Raw genomic sequence first — 17396 nt, forward strand, 5'->3', positions numbered from 1 at the left:
TTTGTGTTTTTTTTTTGTTTCAATGAATTAAAATTAAGAAAAATTAAGTGTGACCACAGGGCGGCTAACAGTAAAATACCTTATGCGGGCTCAACAGCTGTTCGTGGCCTTGCGCAGATCTGGCAACCCTGATACCCACATTTGTGGTATTCCTGCCAACTTGGTAGAAAATTAAATATAAAAAGTTGATTGAAAATTTTAATTAAAAATATATTAAAATTAAAGTAAACCATGGAAAGGGAGGACAACAGAAATAATTTAATTTTCCCTAAATTCCTTTTACTAATATGATCTGGTCACACTAAAAACTTGTTGCGAAATTAAAAGGCGCAAAATTAAGCGGCAATTCAGAAACTCGAAATTTAAACAATGACATCGTCTCGGAATTTTGTCAGTCCACAGAATAAATATGATCGGGTTATTCTGCTGGTCGATATGGATTGCTTCTTCTGCCAGGTGGAGGAGAAGGAACAACCGATCTATCGAAACAAACCCCTGGCAGTGGTCCAATTTAGCAACTGGAGCAAAAACGGCGGCATAATTGCCGTAAACTATGCGGCCAGGGCCAAGGGTATAACCCGGCATATGCGTGCCGATGAGGCCAAGGATCTGCTACCGGAAATTGTATTGGTCAAAGTGCCCAATATAAGGGACAAGGCGGATACCACCAAATATCGCGATGCTGGCAAGGAAGTGGCCAATGTCCTGCAAAAGTTTACAAAGCAGCTGGAACGTGCCTCGGTGGATGAAGCCTATTTGGATATTACAGAGACGGTTAATCAACGTCAGAAGGAGCTACAAACTGTAAGAATCAGCAGCACCTTATCTGAGTCCTCTAATCGTTATCATCTTGCTCTCCATGTTAGGGTGCTTTTACACTGCAACCGCAGGAGCTGGTCAACACTTTTGCCGTGGGCTATGACAATATGGGCGAATATGTCAATAAAATAACCAAAAGATTCTCTAATCCCTATATGGATGATGAACGCTTTCAGTTGGTGTACGATCAGAACGATTTACCCTCTGTGAGGCAGAGTGATATACGTCTCCTGATTGGAGCCTGTATAGCCGGTGAGGTTCGAGCCGCTGTAAAGAAGGAAACGGGCTATGAGTGCTCCGCGGGTGTAGCACACAATAAGATATTGGCCAAACTTGCCGCTGGCCTAAATAAACCCAATAAACAGACCATACTACCGCTGGACGAGATTCCTGGTCTATTTGAGACATTGCCCGTGGGCAAGATAAAGGGTTTAGGTGGCAAATTTGGTGAAATCGTTTGCGAAACATTGAGCATTAAATTTCTTGGTGAACTTTTGAAATTTTCCGAAGGTGAACTACAAAGGAAATTCGATGAAAAGAATGGGTAGGCCGAACAATCTAACAACTTGGACAGATAAAGACTTTTTCTTTTTATCTTACAGCACTTGGTTGGCCAACATATGCCGTGGCATTGATTTGGAGTGTGTCACACCACGATTCTACTCAAAGAGCATTGGTTGTTGCAAGAAATTTCCCGGACGGAATAACATTACCGGTCTGAAGACACTCCAACACTGGCTGAGTGAACTGGCCACCGAGATTACGGAACGCTTGGAAAAGGATGCCATTGAGAATAATCGACGGGCTAAGCAAATGGTTGTGCAATACGTACAGGATCTTGATGGCGAAGAGGTGGCCAGTTCACGGTCGAATGCCCTGCCCAATCACTATGATAAGGAGACATTGGCAAATATATCACTCGATTTGATCAAAGCCAATACCAAGACATTTCTACGTGCCGGCAGCGATGCAGCTCTAAATAATTCCATTAAATTTCTTGGCATAAGTGTCGGAAAATTTGAGACAATTACAAATAATCAAAATAAATTACAAGAAATGTTTGCCAATCAAATGGCTAAAAAGCGACGTATTAGCTCAGAGGAGGAGCAAAAGCAGGCCCAGCCCAAAGAGAAGGAGATGGAGAAAGAGAAAGATGCGAATGTGAAACCGAAAGAAACAGAAGAAGCAAAAATGAAGAGTTTCTTTGCCAATTATTTGCAAAAGCCAAAAGCGGATGACCAGAAGGTGGCAATGGATGTGAAGCCAAAAGCCCCAGTGGATGAACCGACGGACACGGTGGGGATAGTGGAGAAGACAAGCTTCATTGAGGGTTACAAACAGAAATTGAAAGCCCTTAATGCAGTTAAGGAGGGTGCAGCAGCAGATTCCTCAATGCCATCATTGACATCAACGCCTCCAGAGATGAAGGAAAGTTTCTTTGCCTCGTTTCTGAAGCAACAGAAGGAAGACACGTCTAAAGAGAAGTCATCAAAGATGGATGATTCAACGGAAATGCAAGGTTTGGCTGATGAGCTTGATGCAATTGAGGCCAGCAGCCAACCAGAGCCACCGTTAACCGAAGAGGAGCTACAGCCATCCTCATCCACATCGACGAAACGGAAATTTGAGCAACTGGAGACGTGTAACAACTATAAGGAAAGCTATGCTGAATATGCGACACCCGAATTGCGTACAGATCTCGTTATACCTCTGATTAAATGTGACGATTGTGGAGCGCAATTGCCCAATGATCCGAAGACACTGCAATCCCATCGAGATCATCATTTTGCCCAAGAATTGAGTCGTCAATTGAGAGCCGAACAGCGTGAGGAGAGGGAAAAGAATCGGCCCAAGGCCAAGCAGTCGCCAACAGCTCCTACTCCACAGTCCAAACAAAAGGCCAAAAAAAGCACAGCAACAGCAGTCGTCAATGGAAATGCTTCGATAACCAAGTTCCTGGCGCCAGCTAATGCTGCAGTTGCTCCTCCACCTCCACCTGCCAACAGTGAGTTTCCCATGCAGCAATGTGACGAATGTAAAACATATATCAAATGTGTGGATATGCCAGAACATTTGGACTATCATATGGCCAAGAAGTTGCAGCGTGAACTCAATCAACAAGATATGCAAGCCAATCGGCCAACTCCCTCGCCAGGAGCAGTCAAGAAACAGTCGTCAAATAAACTAAACGCCACCCTGCCAAGTGCCAGTGCCTCTTCAAAGGGGAATCGAACCATAGCCCAGTTCTTTAGTCAGATTAATTAAGCTAAGCCAGGCCTTAAATGATGCTACAATTAAAGTATTAACAGTTTTTTTTTCTATTGCCTAGTTTTAGGATGAATGTTTAATAAAATACATTAATTTTGAGTTGGTATATGTACATGTATATATATTTCTTACCTCGTATATATGTATAAACTTATTTTGTCTTACAAATGTCTTTGATTCGGTTCCTTAAAAACTAAATCTTAGATTAAATTATACTACATTATGCAGCCGTTAGATTTAAATCGTTGGCCTTTGAGGGTTTCTTTTTGCCACCAATGGCATGGGCTTCCTGCACCGTGGTGGGCAATATCACATTTGTCGTCTCCGGAAAGAATAGAGTGAGACAGCCGCTAAAAATGGCTGCAACAGCAAAAAGTATGGCCGGGGCATTGGCATAATACTTGGCCTAAACGAGAGAGGATAATAATGATGATAATTATCTACTACAAATCTAGGTTGAACACTTACCAACAAAGGAGTCTGCGGGGCTAACATTGAACCAAATCGACCCATCATGGAACAAAAACTGAGCAAACTGTTGCGCAAATTTGTTGGAAAAATTTCCGATGCGAAAAAGTAAAGCACTTGAAAGCTGGCCGTAATGGTTAATTTGCCCACCAGGAATAATACCAATTGGAGGACATACTGATCTCCCCCCGTAAAGATGGTTCCAATGCAGCACAGACCACTGAACAGCATAAGACCGCAAAGGGAATAACGGCGACCAAAACGATCCATTATGAGGAGAGGCAGAAAGAAGCCAGGAATCTCCACCAGGGCAATATATGCAAAATTATTATACTTATCACCATCCAAAAGGACCACATTTAAACTCAAGCCATAATAAACCAGAACGTGAACAATCCAGCACAAGGAACAATTGGCAATGCGCCATTTGAAATTCTTGAATGCTTCTCGAATGGGAAATTTACTTTCTTGTGATTCCTTTAACTTATCTCGATTCGCCATGACCAGTTTGTCCAGCGAACTCTCGGACAGTTTTCGCTTATTGACTTTGGCTGCCCGCCTCAGAATACCCTTGGCCCTCTCCTCCTTGCCCTGACTGAGTAACCAGCGTACACTCTCCGGTAGAATCCAGAAATAGGCCAACAATATTAACGATGGCATATATGTGATTCGCAGAAGAATACGCCAATCTGGGAAGGCTTTGGCAAACATGGCCAATGCAACTTCACCCACAGCATAGAATATTGTGATCACACTGCAAGCAAGGACACGTCTTCGTGGACCTACCAATTCGATGCCGATCACAAAGCAAGTGGAATACAATGTGCTACTCGTTGCATTGTCCAAGAACTCAAAGATCAAGAACCAAATATAATTTGGCGAATACGAACGAACAATGCCCAGCAAGGCGCCCAAAATGCCGCCCAGGGCAATGGAAAAACTACGTCCATATCTAAACACACGAAAAAACAAAAAACACTTTTAATAATTTTCAAGTAATATTTTATATCAAGTTTAAGTGTTGGGTCACAATGATTAATAAACAAACAAATCATTTGATCACTCACTTGTTCAATTATTCAATGACTAACTTATTCGATGACAGCTGTCTAATAAAGCTTTCTGATCAGATCTATTACCATATATTTTATATACACGCATACAGCAGACAGATTTTGAGAATTTTAAAAAACGATTTAGTGAGTAAGTAAACAGTTGGATCATGAAACAGAAAGTGAGTAAAAAAATGACTGAGTAAGTAAACAAATAAGTAAAAGAACAGGTGATCAAGTGAACAAATAAGTCATGGAACAGAGAGTGGGTGAACAAATGAGTGAGTGAATCAATGAATAAGTGACAAATATGTTTATGAACAAGTTAGTGTGTGAATGAACAAACCATGTAGTAAATGAACAAGAAGATCAGTAAAGACGTAGATAATCAAAAAAATGAAATGAAGAAAAGCTAAAAAAGTGAATGAGTAACAAAATAAGTGAACAAGTGAGACTGCAATCCAGTTTACTGAGCATTTAGTCTCTCATGAGCAACCCAACACAACAACATAACCGCATAAATTTGTATATATATTACCGATCTGCCACAAATCCACCAATTGGTATGCCAAAGAATTGTCCCAGATTATTTATTGTGCCAACTAGCGATAATTTCCATTCATCGTCGCAATAAATTCCAAACTACTCACACACACACACACATGGGGACAGAGAAAGAAAGAAAAATTAGAAGATTTAAACTTGAGTATGGAAAAGTTTTATTTTTCGGTTCGTCAGGTCAACAATAGATTGAAATTTCACAGTCATCTCTTACATTAAGTCTTGTTTACATACAGATCAAAATCACCCGCTACCTGTCACTCTGCCACCTGCCTGCCCCCTGCCTGCCCCCTGCCTGCCCCCTGCCTGCCCCTCATAACCTCTTTTTTTCTCATTGGATGGTTATCTTTTCACATCATCATCATCAACTGACTTGTCTCTCTGTCAGTTAAGTTTGCCCAATTATATGATAAAGCAAGCACTTGAGCAATTTCGACTAGCTACTTATGTTAAACGACATAAATATTTACCTCAACTCTGATTATGATAACGAACATATGTACATATATGTATATATAATTCGACGGAAGGCCATAATAAAGGTCTCTAGAGATTCGCTGATTCACAGTTACTGTGAACTTGAAACTATTGATAAATCGAAACGACTTGATTTAGGAGGTTTTCATAATCTCAGAGAGAAAGATAGAGTGCTAACCCCCTCGAACGTCGAATAATGTTGGTTCTTGACCACTATCAATAAGTAGAGTAAAGATGCAATCAGAATTTTATTTCAGAAAGTTTCATTTGGTAGAGTTTGAATTTTAAACCAAGAAATTGCAATTGTTATGGAACCTAAGCAAAACAACTGTCTGTGTGTGTTGTTTAGTTAGATAAGTTTATTGGAAACATTCTACAACAATTGTGTATTACTTAAACAATTGTCTGCAGTATCTATCTCTTACTTATATAAAGTCAGTTTGTTGTTCTTGAAGTTTACTAATTTCTAGTTGGTAAATGGTAGCCATAAATAGTTAAGTAAGTTTAAAAATTCCATTCGTAATTGAATTTTCCCTAGGAATTATCCCTCTTATATATAGAAATTTTTATGATTTTCTTCATATCTTGAATTCAATTACACCACACTTGGGCCCCGATAGAGTAAACATTTTGATTGCTTTATTTACCCGATTTGGCATAATTCCTCCTCCTAATGCCTAGTCAGTGAACTCAACATGTTAGATTAGTCTGCTGATTAGAAAGGTTTTTAACACCGCCACCCCCCAAAGTGAAATACTTGAGTTGGCCACGTTGGTCCAGAACCAAGAGACAGCATGTGCTTGAAATCGGCTGACTTATTATCAAAGTCCACATAGAGCAATTCACACACACACACACACACAGGCACACGCAAGTCTGGAGTCGTTTGTATTGTGGTCGGTCCCGTCGCTCTCTGATAACTCGCACTTTGATACTCACGTCATTGGAAATTGTTAGTTCATTATCGCGAAATATGAAATTATTGTCGGGACATGACTGAACCTCTTGTTTTTGATAATAGTCAGGATCACAAGTAGACGAGGATGCATTCTCATTCACATAACGATTACATTTATCCAACTCTTTGCCATTGTGTGGTATACTGAAATCTGTCCAGTCTTCATAGTATTGACTTGCCGGTGAATCACATTCTGTAATGTTACATCTGTTGATGATGAACAGAAACAAAGTAACCCCCTAGGATCACAATAAAGTTGTCTTTAACATTAATCTTTACCTGTGCATCACTGTGCCAGCTGTAAAGACATAAGTCACCGAGAACATGGCATGAAACATCATTGGTAAACAGATCAATACGAATATCATCAATTGGAATCGTCCGAATTGTCCAATATATTTTAAGATGCCATCTAAAGTGACATCCTCTTGATCAACCACCGATGGCACTTCCATTGTGGCGGGGGTGGTCGTGGTTGTGTTTGACGTTGGCGGCGAGGCCGATGAAGTTTCGTTTGCTGTCATTGTTAAGGATTTCTTCTTGATTTTTTTAGTTTAAACCATTAACTTTAATCATTCACAACTTCATCTAACTGCACATTCAAAAAAACAAAACTAAAACAGAAATTTTATTTTCGCTCAAGTATTGCGATTTCTATGAAACTTTTATGTCGTATTTTTCTTTTTGTATTTTTTTACATACATATATAGAATTTATTTTTACACCCCAAAAACCACCGAACAAGTTACGCGTTGTGTACCACACAAAATCACTTGACCAACTGTGTACACGTTTCACACGATCTCTCCGATCCGTCGACGTTCGCCCACCGGCAGCAGCGGCAGCCCCACCGACGACCCCATGAATGAATATATATGTATGTGTGTGTGTGTGTGTGTGTGTGTGTGCTTGAGTGTGTGAATAATGAGGAGAACAACTTTGAATGGATGAAGGGTAACGGGTGGTGAGGATGAGGACAACACATTAGTCCCCTATCAGCCATGATAAGCAACGCGCCTATAGGAATTTTTCATACCCTCGACTCTCACCCTTAACAGCTTAACTTGGGTATATTTGGCCCGAAAATATCTGCAAATTTTGTGAACAAATACCAAACAACTGTGCTTTAGCCATAAAATATCTTTAAATATTTCCTATTTCTCTAAAGAAACTACAAAGTTTCCATCAAACTGGCTACAGGGTATGACAAAGTCTAAGCAGAACTCTTTCTTTATTTTGATTATGTCTCAACTTGATTTTGATTGGGACTGTAAATGCTTTTCATTTGGTTTGGACCAGCTATAGAATGGTAGTGCCCAGAAATAATCGTAAAATTGAGCTATATATAAACTTTGTGATTAACATTCGTTTATTTCTCTTTCGAAATGGTTGCAATTGACTAGCCATATAAGAATTAAATATAGGCATAACTCTAGACTCTAGATTAAAGAATTTAACGATGTCAATTAACGATTAATAGATAGATCTGACAAATATTTTTTTTCTAGGGATTCCAACATACATAACTCAAAATTTAATAAACGGGATGACATGACTTTAAGTATTTAAACTTTCAAGTGCCAATTATTTATTTTATTTATTACATTTAAGAGTGCATTTTTATAGCAGAAAAAATATGAAAAGTAATTTCCAAAAAAGATAATTTCCACAACTAACTTCAACTCGTGCTTGAAACGGTAACGATCTTGAAAACTGATTGTTGAGCTATTACAATATCTAAATTATACAGTACAATATCTGAATTATTTGGTTTTGTTTTTGCATTTCACTTTCTAAGTAAATTTGCAAAAAATATCGCATCATATTAATGCAAACTCTCTTGGGCAATTAACCTGTTTTTTTGCTGCTTTTTTTGTGTTTTTTTTGTTTTTAAACGTAACAATAGCTTGAAATAAATTTTGTTTTGTATACAAGCAAAGCAAAACAGTATTATTGAGATCTGAAGGCCAATGGCGATAAAAAAAAATCAACAAAATGACAATGGGACGAACATATGTGACAACAATATAGAGTATACGACACGTTGGACAAGTGTTATTCCTCTATTATCAAAAAATTATATGACAAAATACAAAAAAAACCTCTATTCATTCATAACATTTACGAAACCAACAAAAAACAATAATAAAAAATCAAAACAAAATCCAGTCATGAGAAAAAAAAACAATAACAAAATATCAAAACATAATCCAGTTATGGCAACGACTTTGGTATACCATGCACCAAGTATACTTGGTGATTTTAATTTTCGCATGCCTTTTAATAAGCTTTACAAGCACAGAAACACTGTGGCGCCACCAACGTCCATTTTGATAAAAATTTGTGAGAATGATAGATAATGAAATGCTATATTTAGGTTCAAATTTTCATAGGAGAAAATAGATTTACAGGGGCGGAATCAGGCGTAGAAACAAGTTCACATGTCTATATAACGAATTTAATGGATATAGCTCATATATTCTTCGACAAGTTAAGTGTTTATATAAACGGGCATAGGCACATCGAATCGGTTATTGATGGTGATCCAGAATGTATATACCTAATGCTGTTCTTTTGCTTATAAGCAATAAGAAAAAAAATTAGTTACAATAGAAGCCCATTTAAGAACTTAATTGCGATTAAAGGGTGTTTGATTCTTTTTACCAATAACGTTACTACAAGTGGGGGGTAGGGGGCGGTCAGACAGGGTAATGACATCAAAAAGCCCAAAAAAAAATAAAAAAAAATACAAATTAATTTAAGGTTAAATTTTGTTTACGTTTTTAAACAATTCATTAAAGATTAATTATATTCATGTACATTACCAAGCGGAAACCTGCTACTATTTGTAATAAATATAAATTGCACTTAATTTCAATCATTCATTTCTCACAATTTTTTGGACAGGTTTTTAAATTCCCTTTTTATTTTGTGCTCAATTGAACACGTCGAAAACTGAGAACTGGAACCAATTAAAATGTCAAAAGCTTTAACTGGCCCACTAGCCACAACTAAAGTAATAGTTAGTAAGTTATGTTCAACTGTGTTTGGAATACATTAAAGTCGTTTTTTTCATAATGACGTCTCGTACGTACTGAAGCTATGCGAGGGTTACTCTAGAAATTGGTTGATCATAAAAATGGAATTCAGTTTGTTAACGAAAACTATTAAAGTGTCCCACGTATGTATGTGTGATCATTCTGGTGACGTTCTTCGTTTGGTTTTTTTTTTGGCACTAGGCCAGCCAACTAAATCATTTTTGGTTTGGTAAAAGCATAAAACCAAAATATAAAACACATTGTTTCAAACTCATTATGGAACAACGCAAATCACGTTTTTGGCACATGCATTTGGTGCCTTTTATGTTTATGATCACGAGACGATCTAATGATCGATCTATGACTAGAAAATGTTAACAAGAGAAAAAAAAAATGGATATTAAATAATTTCATTCGTTTACTAATTGAATAAGAATTTGAGAAAACATTTCAGAATTCAGTTGACTTGGATTAATAGATATTAATTTCTTTTGGATTGCTTTGAGTCAACGGAATTACTCTTCTTATATACCGAATGGGATTGAGATTAAATTGTTTTCAGTTTCTTTGAAATTGTTTAACTAAGAAAATTAAGAGATATAAACTTATTAGGGTATTACAGTTAGAGAAGCCTTAAAGTTGTTTTGTCCCTATTGGACGCCGTGAGGGACATACCCTACGATAGTCTTGATATTCTTAAAAAACTTTTAACTACAATTTGCCATAATCATTGACACACTGTGCGTATACGTAATGTATGGCTAAATGATGCAAGGCATAAGGCCTAAGGCGGAAAAATTACCACAGTTTAAACCATTTTACTTACCATATTTTATCATACATATTAAAAGAAAAGTCGTCACGTTTGTTGTGAACTTTTTGTTTGTTTTGAATATATCTAAACACATACCTTTATTTAATGAATTCAAAAATTGTGTTAAATTCTTTTTTTTCTTGTTTTTTTTTTTTTTTTTTTGTTTTTGTTATGTTTCTCGTTCATTTTTTCTTTGAATGCTCTTTTTTATGTTTTTTTGTTATCATTATCATTTTCCTTTTTTTTTTTTTTGTTCTCTCCCCTTGATTTGTGGTACATTTTTGTTGTTTTGCAAATTTCTCAATATATTTCTTTTGTTCTTTTTGCGGCATTGTTGAAGAAATTATCCACTTTTGACAGAGTTTAATCTTTTGCTGTGAGTGTTATGTGCTCTGTCATCTATTTTTGGTAATTATATAGATTTTGTCTGACTCTGTTTTTGTTTTTTTTTTTTGTTTTGTTTTTTTGCTTTTACCGTCATTGCATTTTATTAGATCTTTTGACGATTTTATTTTTCATGTTTTTGACTCTTAATATTTTATACTTTTGCTTTTGTTGTTTGTTGTTTTCTGAATTTGTTGTTGAAGTAAAAAGTTGACTCAAAAAACATTTATGTAGTAAAGAGAGAAACAACGCAACACATCATTGTACAATATATGTATGTATATATATGCAACGTATGTATATGTGTATGTAGTTATGTATTTTCTGTACCTACAAATACATATAGATCTATTGATCAATCAGTTGTTGTGGTTGTTGTAGTTGTTGTTGTTGTTGTCATGTGTGTCTTGATTTGTTGGTGATATGATGGTTATATATATTATTATGATCCTTATGCATGAGAACTGAGAACATTAACTAACACAATTTGATATAGTGATTTTTTTTATCTCGCTCTCTCTCTCTACCCTAATTTTTTTATCCTCAATTGTTGTTGTTTTTGTTTTAGCGGTATATGCTTGTGATAGATATATATATATATATATATATATATACTATATTCATATATATGTATATACATATATGAGTTTATGCATTGGTGATAATTATAATCAGTAATAATCAGTAATAATAATAATAATAATAATTATAATCAGTTTAATTTATTTTGTTTAAATCTATAAATTCAATTATAATGCACTTAACTTTCTTCATTTAACATATTTTACGATGCGTATGTATGTATGTGTGTGTGTATGTATATGTATATGTATATATGTGTGTTTGTGTAGATGTGTGAGTGTGTGGTTCAAATTCATCTCTTGCTTGCTTCCTTCATCCTGTTATACTGCATACACATTGATTTTTTGTTGGGTTTTCTTCTTATTTTTTTGTTTTTGTCCTTTTCCATATATATGTAAATATTTTTTTTGTTTTTGTTTTAATATAATTTATATAGAATTGTAAATATGTTGTTTTTTTTTTTTTTGTTTTGTAAATAATGTTTATTATACTTTTTTTGTTTTGCTTTGTTTTATTTCAACTTTTTACCATTTGCTTGTACATTTTGCGAATATTTTTTTGTTTTTTGTTTTTTTAATACTTATTGTAATGCAATTATGTTGTATGTGTGAGTTTGTGTATGTGTGTATGTTCATGTTGGATTTACTCATGATCATTGATCTATTTGAGATAGAATTTCATCATCAATTCAATTAACGCTTTGAAGTTTAGTGCCGAATACTAAACTTTCCGGTTGGCCTTCTTCTCATTTCTTTTTACACTGAATTAGTTTGATCTAGTCATATAACTCAAACATCTGAAAACACACTCGGTTAGTCAGTCGATTGCCAAGACAAAACAAAAATAATGGCATGTGAATTGGCTGAATGAAATTTTGGAGAATAAATATGAACATATATGATTCTCTCTCTCTCTCTCTCTCTCTGTATTGTTAATAAAATGAATTGAAGACTTAACAACTTTTCTTTTTTCTTTTTAGTTAGCATCGGAGCAAGAATGCCAAAGATATGACATCGGTGAGTTCACACGAATATAATATTCGATATTTTTGTTGACCTTCTTGAGATATGTTTTAGAGTTACTTAGCAAATATCTGCAGAGAGTTTTTCTTAGATATAACAGCCATAATTTGCTTTAGATGCATAAGAACCTCAAAGGTAATAAAAAATCCAGGTCAAAAGGAAGGGGAAGAAACGTCTAGTGTATCTATTCATGTAGATATTGGCAGATAAAGTTTCTGAAATTGTTTTCTCTAGTTGATCCATTAGTTGAATGGAAGACTTTAAAACTTTATTTAGTAAGTACATATATGATCCTGATCATGGATCTTAAAATTTATTGTATTATGACAGACAGACTAACGAGAGGCTTCACAATTGAGATTCTTTCTTCGCGTTTGTGTTTTGGTTTTTTCGAGTGTAGAAGATGAAATTAGATGTTGTTGTCGTGTCATTTTCCTTTTGCAATTCATTTTCTGTTTTATTTGCTTTTTGTTTTTGTTTTTTTTTTATAGAATTGTAATACACATTTAAGAATTAGTTTTGCTTTTTTGTTTTAAATATTATTGTTGTACACAGATAAACAAGATTAATTTCACCTATGGTATAGGTTTTTCTTTTTTTGTATTTTTTACTTTTTGGTTTTTTATTTAATTTTTTTTACGTTTTATCTTTATTTTTTGCTAGCCACATTTAATACCCTTTTGTCTGTGTATGTGTGTGTGTATATGTGAGATTTTCTTAGTATGTTTTTTGTGTTTTTCTTTTTTATTTAGTTGCTAAAAGTTTTCTTATTTTTTAAATTTTTTTATATGATCAGTGCTTCATTTCTGTTTAGAGTCCTTGATGTGTCAGTGTGTGATTGTGTGTGTCTAGGTGTAAGTGTGCAAAAAAAAAATGAGTTACAACTAATTTTTTCTCTATGTAATTTTGCTGTTTCGGTTTTTGTGTTTTTTTCTTTTTTGTTGTGGTCTTATTTGTTGCTGCATCTTTCTACGCTAGACTACACACTGTGCTAAGCATTTCTCTGTTTTACTTTATCTTGATTTTTTACGTTTTGTTTGTTTGTTCTTGAAAATTTCCCAAAAATTGGTGGTTTTGAAACCAACTGTTTTTCATATACATATATATTTTTTTTGTTTTCAATATCTTGGTTTTTTCTTAATTACTTCATTAGTTTGGTTTTTTCAATTTTCAAAGAAAATTTTGACAAATGATAAAGGATACAAAAAAAAAACAATTAGGCAAACAAAAATTTGCACTTAAAAATTGGCACTAACTTTTTTTTTTTTGTCCTTTTTTTCTTCTTTTTTTTTTGTTTTACTTTGTTTATCCAACCACAATTGTAACGCAAATACATATACATATTTGTCCAAAAAACAGTTTGCTACATACATTAGGCATTTTCTTTCTTGCGATTTACCATTTTCATTCTTTGTTTCTTTTTATGTTATTATATTCCATTTATCATTTTAACATATTCTCTGTTCATTTTATTTATTGAAGCTCTAGTTATATGATTGCCTTGCAGTTTTTATTCTTGTTTTGTTTTTTTTTTCTTTTTTTATTTGTATTTTTTTTTAAAGTTTTGTTGTTCTTTGTGTGTTAGAGTGTTATAGTGTTTTTTGTTTTTCTTTGCAACTTGTAAATATATTTTTAAATATATTTATATATTTTATTTGCATTTGTGGAATCAGTTGTGGAAAATAAGAAGAAGAACCAAAACATAACGGGGAAAAACGTGGAAAATCGAGTGAAATTCGAAGTGAAAAATTCTTGTTTGTGGTAAAATTGGTGCAAAGAATAAAACCAAAAACAGTCTACGCAAACTAAAATGTGTAGCATCTTTTAGGCGCATGCCCCCAGATGCATGCAATGCAATTTCTTTATTGCCTTTTTGCTGTTTTTAGGATTCTCTTAGACATTATATACTCACATATAAATGAATATACGCAGGTAAATATATATGTATGTACATATACTTATATAATGAACCCATATTATGCATTTCATTTCATTTGCAACCTTTGTTTTTGGTTATTTTGCCATTTTCCTGTAGATATCCTTCACATATTGGTTGTGGTTTTTTTGGCACACTTTTCTTACATTCACTTGTTTCTGTTGTCGGTTTTTGCATTTTTTTTTTAGTTTATCTCTTAATATTGATTTTGTATTTGAAGCTTTTCTTAGCTTTGTTTGTTGTTCCTTTGTTTTGTTTAAATAAGCTCTTTAAAGTGCTGAACTTGTTGTTGTAGCTTTTTTGTTTCTTTGAATAATTGTGTTTTTGTTTTTTTTTTTTGTATCTTTTTGTTTTTTGTATTAGTTTTATTTATTTCAGAAAAATGAAATTCCATTGAAATTCGTATAATTCCTATGTGTTGTTCCCCCCGAAGGAATAAAGAGCAAAAAACGAAAAAACATTTCCATTGTGTGCTTGTGCTTCGTTTTTATATGCTGCTTTTATTTAATTTTATACATATATATTTCTTTGTTTTGTTTTTGGCCAGTTTTTTCTCTTATACTTCTTCTGCATTTGCTCTTTACTGATCATTTGTCTAGTATTATTATTATTATTATTATTATTATGTTTTTCTTTTTATTATTTGGCACAATTTTTGTTTGTTTTCTTGCTTTTGGTTTAATTACAAACATTTTGCTTGGGCTGCTGATATTCCATTCTCTTTATTTTTCCATTTCTTTCCAACATCTTAATTAAGAGTTATGTTTTTTTTTAGTTTTATTTAATTTAATCTTATATTTTAAATATAAGTTGATCCCAATTGTTCAGTTTTATCAATTTAATGCTGCAATATCCATTATCTTCATGATGATATAGATTCAAGTGTTCAGAGAGAGTTGTTCATCCATAAAGATAGATATATATACACACATATATATATATATATATGTATCGAGTTATATATGTATGTGTACACACAAATATACATACATATGAATGTATAGAGAGAGTCTTACAATTAGTTTATCCATTTGTAGTTAATAATTTCTTTCATTAATTACACATATACAAACACACACATATACAATATGTTAAACAGAGATTTTTTGTTGATATCTTTTTTATTATTATTATTCTTTTTTTAACTTTTTTTTGTTTAGTGTAATGCGCCAATTTCTTGCCTTAGCCATGCCAATCTCTATAACTATTGTCTGTGTAATGAATTTTTCTTTTGTTTGCTATACTTTATTATCTTGCAACATTCTGTTTTTGAACATGTATTCGAATATTTGCCTGACCCAAAAATATCAGATGTATGTACCTTCGATGTGGGAAAACATCAAGACAAGAGACAATGAGACTCATCGAAAACGATCAATAAGTTGTTCTAGTGTTGAAAAATTAATATCGAATAGAAATATCAATCTTAAAGAATCCATAATAATAAGTCAGCAAAAGTCTTTTCGAAAAAGAAAAATTCATTATATGGTAACTATTTGAAACTTTCAGAACTCCTTTGGTTTATACCAAATCCTTCCACATGATTGAAATCATTATCGTTCTAGAATTGCCTCTCTTTGGCCCAAGCAAATATCGAATGATTTCTAAAACGGAATGTACTCTTTTTCTTTTAGTTTTTTGTATACAGATGTAGTTAGGTATATATGTAGTTTAATCATTTATTTAGTGAATAATATTTTGTGTTGTTTTTTGGCTTTTCCATATATATATGTATGTATGTATATGTATGTATATATATATATATATATATATATATATATGTCTGAGAAACCTTTGGCTAGTTTCCTTTAGCCTAGCCATGCCTATTTTGTTTTATTTTCTTTTTTAGCTGCTTCTTCAATTGCTTTGTTGAATTGGAATACACGTAGATTTAAATCCTTTTTATGTTGGCGGATTTTCGTGTGAGTCTTGTAAGTCGGCTACCTCCACCCCCCCTCTACCCCTGCTATAGGGGAGGTATGGGGGAAAAGAGGAAGCAGAATAATCAGAATAAATGAAAATTGGCAAATGCAATTTATGTATATGGAGAAAATATCCATCCATCTGTCTAATATTGATTTGTTTTTATTTTCTTATTTTCTTTATGGCCGTGTCTTTTCTCACTTTGCTTTTCTTTTGTGGCTATTTTCATGCGGTTTTCCTTTTCGCTTGCCTTTGCCTATGCGCAGAATTTATTATTCTTTCAGTTTTTATTTTATTGTGTTTTGCTTAACAATTTCTAACACCAATATATTAATTGAATGCCTTTTTTTTATAGTGTAATTATTATTATTATTTTTTTTTTCTGTCTAAATTAAAACATTTTCCTTTTTATTTCGTATCGTTTTTCGCTTTTGCATTTCATTTTTTTGTCTGAATTTTTTCCTTTTTTATTTAATTTGTTTTGTTTGTTTTTTTTTTCTCTTTTGGATATTAAATAAGAATATCTAAAATACCTTAAAATTTAGCTTTCTTTCTTTTGTCTTTGCCTTTTTTATATATGTATGTATATAAATATGTTTGTTTTTTTTGTCTAATATTTTTTTTTTTTGTTTTCTTTTTGTCTTTCTTTTCTTGCCTGTTTGGGCAATCCTTCCTTACATTCATTCCATTCGTCAATCCATCAATATGTCAAAAGTGCCTTAAATGCTTGTTTTTCATACTTTTGTTTGTTTTATTTGTGTTTTTGTTTTATTTCTTACTTATTGTTGTAAAAATGTTGTGAGCAAATACACTGAGAGAAACATTTATTTGTGTGTTCAATATAATGATATTGTTGTTTTTGTTTTTTATTCGGTGTTCCAACTACTTGCAGCTAACTTGATTAGTTCAAATAATTGTTGTTCTTTTAAATATATATATATATACATATACATATATATATCGTTTGTTATTATGATTTTTATGTTTCTTTTTTTTTTGTTTTTGTTTTTTATTTAAGTGTAACGGGCAACTCTACTGCAAAGTGGTTCTTCGAATAGCTTTGAGCAAATTTTGTATATCTGTTGTTGTTGTTG

The 17396-nt window shown here is 33.3% G+C and overlaps 2 protein-coding genes across 3 annotated transcripts; one reads left to right on the plus strand and one right to left on the minus strand.

Annotated features, from left to right (window-relative positions):
- The first annotated feature begins 296 nt into the window (after positions 1-296).
- On the plus strand, positions 297-3193 carry LOC6645356 (DNApol-eta). The gene is made up of 3 exons (XM_002068019.4): positions 297-804; positions 867-1363; positions 1422-3193. The coding sequence occupies exons 1-3, from the start codon at positions 370-372 to the stop codon at positions 3082-3084; spliced, it is 2595 nt and encodes an 864-aa protein (XP_002068055.1). The 5' UTR covers positions 297-369; the 3' UTR covers positions 3085-3193.
- LOC6645357 (organic cation transporter protein) lies at positions 3174-7376 on the minus strand. Of its 2 annotated transcripts, XM_023177453.2 has the most exons (6): positions 7306-7373; positions 6883-7217; positions 6585-6810; positions 5146-5249; positions 3556-4507; positions 3174-3493 (listed from the first exon to the last, which is right to left on the minus strand). In XM_023177453.2, the coding sequence occupies exons 2-6, from the start codon at positions 7125-7127 to the stop codon at positions 3308-3310; spliced, it is 1713 nt and encodes a 570-aa protein (XP_023033221.1). In that variant the 5' UTR covers positions 7128-7217; positions 7306-7373; the 3' UTR covers positions 3174-3307. The 2 variants fall into 2 exon arrangements, with proteins under 2 accessions (XP_023033221.1, XP_002068056.1); XM_002068020.3 differs by having other exon boundaries at positions 6883-7376.
- Between the last annotated feature and the right edge of the window lie 10020 nt (positions 7377-17396).

This window comes from Drosophila willistoni, assembly GCF_018902025.1.
Source record: "Drosophila willistoni isolate 14030-0811.24 chromosome XR unlocalized genomic scaffold, UCI_dwil_1.1 Seg143, whole genome shotgun sequence".
NCBI lineage: Eukaryota > Metazoa > Arthropoda > Insecta > Diptera > Drosophilidae > Drosophila > Drosophila willistoni.

What these genes read in the sequence shown, in the direction of transcription:
- LOC6645356 (XM_002068019.4), top strand. Translation starts at nt 370, where the DNA reads ATGACATCGTCTCGGAATTTTGTCAGTCCACAGAATAAATATGATCGG. An exon ending in GTCAGAAGGAGCTACAAACT is followed by an intron (nt 805 to 866) that starts GTAAGAATCAGC and finishes TCTCCATGTTAG; the next exon opens with GGTGCTTTTACACTGCAACC. An exon ending in AAATTCGATGAAAAGAATGG is followed by an intron (nt 1,364 to 1,421) that starts GTAGGCCGAACA and finishes TTTATCTTACAG; the next exon opens with CACTTGGTTGGCCAACATAT.
- LOC6645357 (XM_002068020.3), bottom strand. Translation starts at nt 7,127, where the DNA reads ATGACAGCAAACGAAACTTCATCGGCCTCGCCGCCAACGTCAAACACA. An exon ending in AACTAACAATTTCCAATGAC is followed by an intron (nt 5,250 to 6,584) that starts GTGAGTATCAAA and finishes GTGTGTGAGTAG; the next exon opens with TTTGGAATTTATTGCGACGA. An exon ending in CCCCGCAGACTCCTTTGTTG is followed by an intron (nt 3,494 to 3,555) that starts GTAAGTGTTCAA and finishes TCTCTCGTTTAG; the next exon opens with GCCAAGTATTATGCCAATGC.